The 4,726-nt window shown below is 41.0% G+C and overlaps 1 protein-coding gene across 2 annotated transcripts in view; it reads right to left on the bottom strand.

Moving 5' to 3' along the window:
* Positions 1-4,726, bottom strand: part of Prim2 (DNA primase subunit 2) — a 299,963-nt gene that overhangs the window by 28,923 nt on the left and 266,314 nt on the right. The window contains exon 12 of one of the 2 annotated variants that reach the window (XM_004623185.2): positions 3,326-3,408. The exons of the other annotated variant lie outside the window; for it this stretch is intronic. Coding sequence (XP_004623242.1) covers positions 3,326-3,408 — 83 coding nt within the window. The remainder of the gene's footprint in view (positions 1-3,325; positions 3,409-4,726) is intronic. 2 annotated transcript variants of the gene reach the window in all.

The raw sequence follows: 4,726 nt of genomic DNA, 5'->3' as shown, positions 1-4,726 counted from the left end.
AGATTCTATCTCACCCCACAAAGAATGGCTATCATGAAGAAATCAACCAATAACTAGTGCTGGTGGAACTATAGGGAAAACAGAGCCCTTTTCCACTGCTGATAAGAGTGTAGACTGGTGCAAACAACCACTGTGGACATTCCTTAAAAAACTAGGATTAGTTTTGACCCACCTATTCTCCTGCTGGGCGTGGTATCTTCCTAGAAAAATTAAAATCATACCATAGTGATATACGTGCACCCCGTTTACAACAACACAATCTGTAATAGTTAGATCTTGTAAACAACCCAAATACCATCAACTGAGGAGTGGATAAAAAGATGTGGTCTTTTTCTACAATGGAGTGCTACTCAGCCATAAAAAGGATAAACTGGAGAGTTTTGTAGGTAATGGGTGCAACTCAAGACCATACTCATAAGTGAAATAAGGCATTCATTTACATGTGTACACATCACATTGCCTCCCTAGGGTGAGATGCTGAAAGTAAGAAAGGCCCAAAATGTACAACAGACAGTATGAAATGGGGAGAAACTATTCAAAGGAAAGAACAACTGGGAGGGAGGAAGGAGAAAAGAAGCAAAGGAAAATACACACACACACACACACACTCTCTCTCACACACACACTCACACACCTCATAGATAAGATAGTTATACCACTCATTTCTCTTAGTTCATTGAAAAGGTTTGTACTAAGATTGAAATATTATTAGGACAGTTAAATGCCTCTTTCTTGTACACTGAGTAGCTAATTTAAAGATAACAATACACAATGTATTAACTTTGCAACTTTTCTTTATCTTGAAAATAAAATTTAAAAAACATAAGAAGTGTTGTTCAAAACTCATATCCTCAGTCAGCTACTTGTCATTACTGAGAAAGGCATGCTGAATTCTCTAAGCAGAACGAGCTATGATGCTCAGTTCTAGTCACCAAGCACATTTAGAGTATCATGTCTTGTTGGTTAACTAACTACCATGGTTTCTTCTTCAGGAAAAGGGACACATGGCCATATTCTGTCATCCAACATGCTCATGACTTTCAGTGATTTAGATAATGATGCAACAGTATTATACTAATCCAAAGAAAAGTAAAATGTGACCCTATCAGAACGTTTTTCTATAAAGTAGGCATTGCCAGCTTAATCACAATGGTCTCTCTTCTGATCATTCAAATTCACGTTTAAAGCATTTAAATTTTAGATTAGGAGGTATATCTTTCAAGTATTTTTTCCTCTAACAGTTATTACGAGTTTTACCTTAAATACACTTCAATATTTTTCTCCACTTTCAATATTTTAATGTATGCCTAGAGTTTTTAATGCAACTAACTTATCAAATGTTTTGCATGAATTTTTCATTCATCAAAGCTGCTCTTTTTCACTCATCGAAGCTGTCCTTTAGAATACAGCTCTCCAGCTGCTTCTCTCGGAGTTCTAGTCAATAAAGACACTGAAGAAAAGCAACATCTGCCCCCATGCACTGTACATCTGCGCTCTTGTCAGAGGCAGTGATGAAGGTGCAAAGGAACCGACTGACCAAGCCTGAGTAGCCGGCTAGGCACAGGGAGCCTTCACTGTAAATAGCTTTTCTACTTCAAGGAACTTTGTGGGCCTTCCCTTACCTCTCTTCCCATTCTTATTTGGGCTCAATTAATTCTACTTCCTTCCTTCCCCCCATTTTTTAAATGTATTTACTACAGGGTCTCACTACACAGCCTGGACTCATAGTGATCCTCCTGTTTTCAGCCTCCCCAGCACTGGGATTCCAGGCAGGGGGCACCAGTCCGGGACTTGTGACTCAGTGCACCTGGGGGTGGGGCCGGCCCAGCAAATATACTTCCTTTTAATACTGACAAAAGCATTAAGCAAGACTCAAAAGTAGAGTGGGACGGAGGCAAAAAGCCTTAAAAGTCAGAAGAGCTGCTTCAATTTCTGTTTCTACCACTGACCTACCAGGTATGTACTCATATCCCAAGACCTACGAAAGAGATTAGTTTTCTAGTGGTCACTCCAATCTCATAGTTAGACAATCCTAAGTGGAAGAAGTTTAGTTTAACTAGAACCAGATTTCTAGTCCTCGCTCCTGAAGGTGCTGCAAACTCACATTTGGTCTGCCATTCACCCTAAAACTAATCTCTGAAGCCAAGCACTTCAAGTTGCCTGTGAATGTTTATGTACTGGAGTTACCATTAACCTAAGCCAGAAACCCTAATGATCTTACATGCCTTCTGCCTTCTATCCATGCATTCTCTCTTCCTAATATCCAACTTCCCTCAGGGCCTCTCACAAAAATTCTCTTTCCGAAACGGCTCCTGCCTCCCCAGCTGGTGATAGTCTCTCCCTCATCCGAGTACCCAAGATACTCTCTCTCTTAACACGTGCCTTTTGTTTCTCGGCAAGCTGCAGTTCTGTGGTGTGCAGTCTGTGGGAGCGCACACCTACTTCCTTTTGCACAGCCCACAGCATTTCTGGCTCAGCCTTGCCTAGAGTAAGTACGGAAACGCTCTGTGAGACTCGGACTGACTGAACTCCATCTGATCTTTGGACGCAGAAGCACCAGTCTTGTACGGTGATGATGTTTTGCAAGATAATTGCCGAAGGATGCATAAGGACTTGGATACTTGCAGAGCTAAAATTTACAGTGTTCATAAGCTAGAAGCAGAAGATCTTCAAGATCTGAGTTGAACCCAATTCAACTCAGAAGCATACAAAACATAAAAGTCTTGGCAATGTCACATTGTTTCTTTGGAAAGGCAGATTTAAAGGTATACCCTCAAATATCCGGCTTAAGTGTAAGCATTTCCTTTTTCAAACTTTTCACAAGACAGTATTTTGAAAAACGATTAGACCTAATGAACTATCAAAAAGTACAGATTAAGCATAGAATAACTGATGCAATCAGAATATTCAGCCAGGACACACTACATTACTGTCTTCTCAGGAATAATTTCCCAAAATGAAACACACTGTCATTAATTTTCAGCTTCATTAATAGGCTTCATTAATATGTAACTCTAAAAAACTATTTTTAAAAATGTGGTCCTCAATTAAGCAAAACAAATTGAAAGGGGGGGAAAAGGTTTCTGATGTTCTTTACAACCAAAATAAACAAACAAAACAACCACAAAACTGCAGACTAGCAAAGAGGAGGACTGGAATTTGCAGAGTCTAAACCAGGAAAGTCAAGGCCTTACCTGAATCCACCTAGAGGACGGGGTGTCTAGTGTGGCTTGCCAGGTAGTACACAGCACCATGCAGGAGCATTAAATAGAACAGGAGGGGCTCTGTCTGCCACCTCATTAGGAGGGTGCAGAGTCCGACTTACCTGGCTTATTCCTTGGGGAGAGATCTTGTACGACTGCAGCTTCTGCTTCAGTAGCTCCGGATCACTGTGACGGAATGGGCACCCTGACAGCAGAAACCAAGCGGCACACTGGTTATTTACCCAGGACTCACACAGTACCACACTCCAGAGACCATCTAAACTTCCCTTAATTGTCTAACAGCTTATTAATAAAAAAGTTAATTGCCCATGGGTGCAACTGCTTCCCACTCCTTATCTAAATGACAACTTAGCTATGCCATTATCAGGGTAGCACAGGCTCGAGAGTTACATAAAACATTACAGCATCCTGAGCCAAGATGTCCACTCACTACAACCAGGAAAAGAGCTTGATTTGCTACTTGCTAATAGCATAGATAATCACACAGTAGCTATGACAGTTTACTAAAAGAAGTTTTATACAACCTCACCTTTTTTGTAGTCCACAAAATTACACAAAAGGTATACAGAAGAAGGGAAATAGATAGTGTTGATGGGTTCCAGCCCAAGTACACACTGATAAATTATCACAGCTTTGATTCAACATGGCTGAATCCTCAAAACAACAGCTTACCTTCCAATGACCGCTACCCCTTCCTTACCCACTCCAACCCAGGACACAACTCCCCTTTACCTTTCCTCCAGTCAGCTCCTTGTGTGTCACTGAACCTGCCCCTCAGACGCTACCCCTAGCAAACGTCCACAGCGTCTTCTCCTCCCCATCTCAAGTCAGAGGATCTCCCCATCCCCCCCCATGGATCCTCTCCATGTTCTTAAGAATTAATAAAACACCCCCCCCATTTCTGCTTCTCTGCTATGCCACTGCAGAAAAATGTAACAGATGTAATAAAAAATAAAATGTAAAAATTCTGAGAAATATAAAAATCTTTAATCATTACCAGACATAAAACCCTTATGAGACCTGTCTCACCTCATGGTTCTGCTTCATAAAAATCTCTGAAAAGGGCGGTTTCTTGGCAAACCACTGGGTCCCCCTTCTGTCCCTCTCTCAGATAGAACCTTTCTTTCCCTCAATAAATAAATTCTGCACTTAATCCCTGTTGTTCCTGAAATTCATTCTTTGGTTTTAGAGAACATAAACCCATCCCAGGTATCTTTCAGGTTGGGAGTTTCATTCCCCTGACATAACCCTTCCTGCAAGAGTAGCTTCACACAACTTCCTGTTAACTATCTTGCTTCACTTCCTCACTGGGCTCTGCAGCATCTCATCGCATTGCAAGGGAGACATGGAGCAGTAAGATACTCTCTAACTTTTCTACAGTCCACTGCTATCGATGTTCTTATTATTCATTACTTACCATGTGTAAGTTACAAGTTAAATTTTATCACAGGTATTTATATGAAAAACAGTACAGAGAGGCTATGGCAGCATCTCCACTTTCA

The sequence above is a fragment of the Octodon degus genome, unplaced genomic scaffold (genome assembly GCF_000260255.1).
Source record: "Octodon degus isolate 3935 unplaced genomic scaffold, OctDeg1.0 scaffold00001, whole genome shotgun sequence".
NCBI lineage: Eukaryota > Metazoa > Chordata > Mammalia > Rodentia > Octodontidae > Octodon > Octodon degus.
The sequence above is the reverse complement of the archived record's forward strand: the minus strand, read 5'-3'. Positions and strand labels throughout refer to the sequence as shown.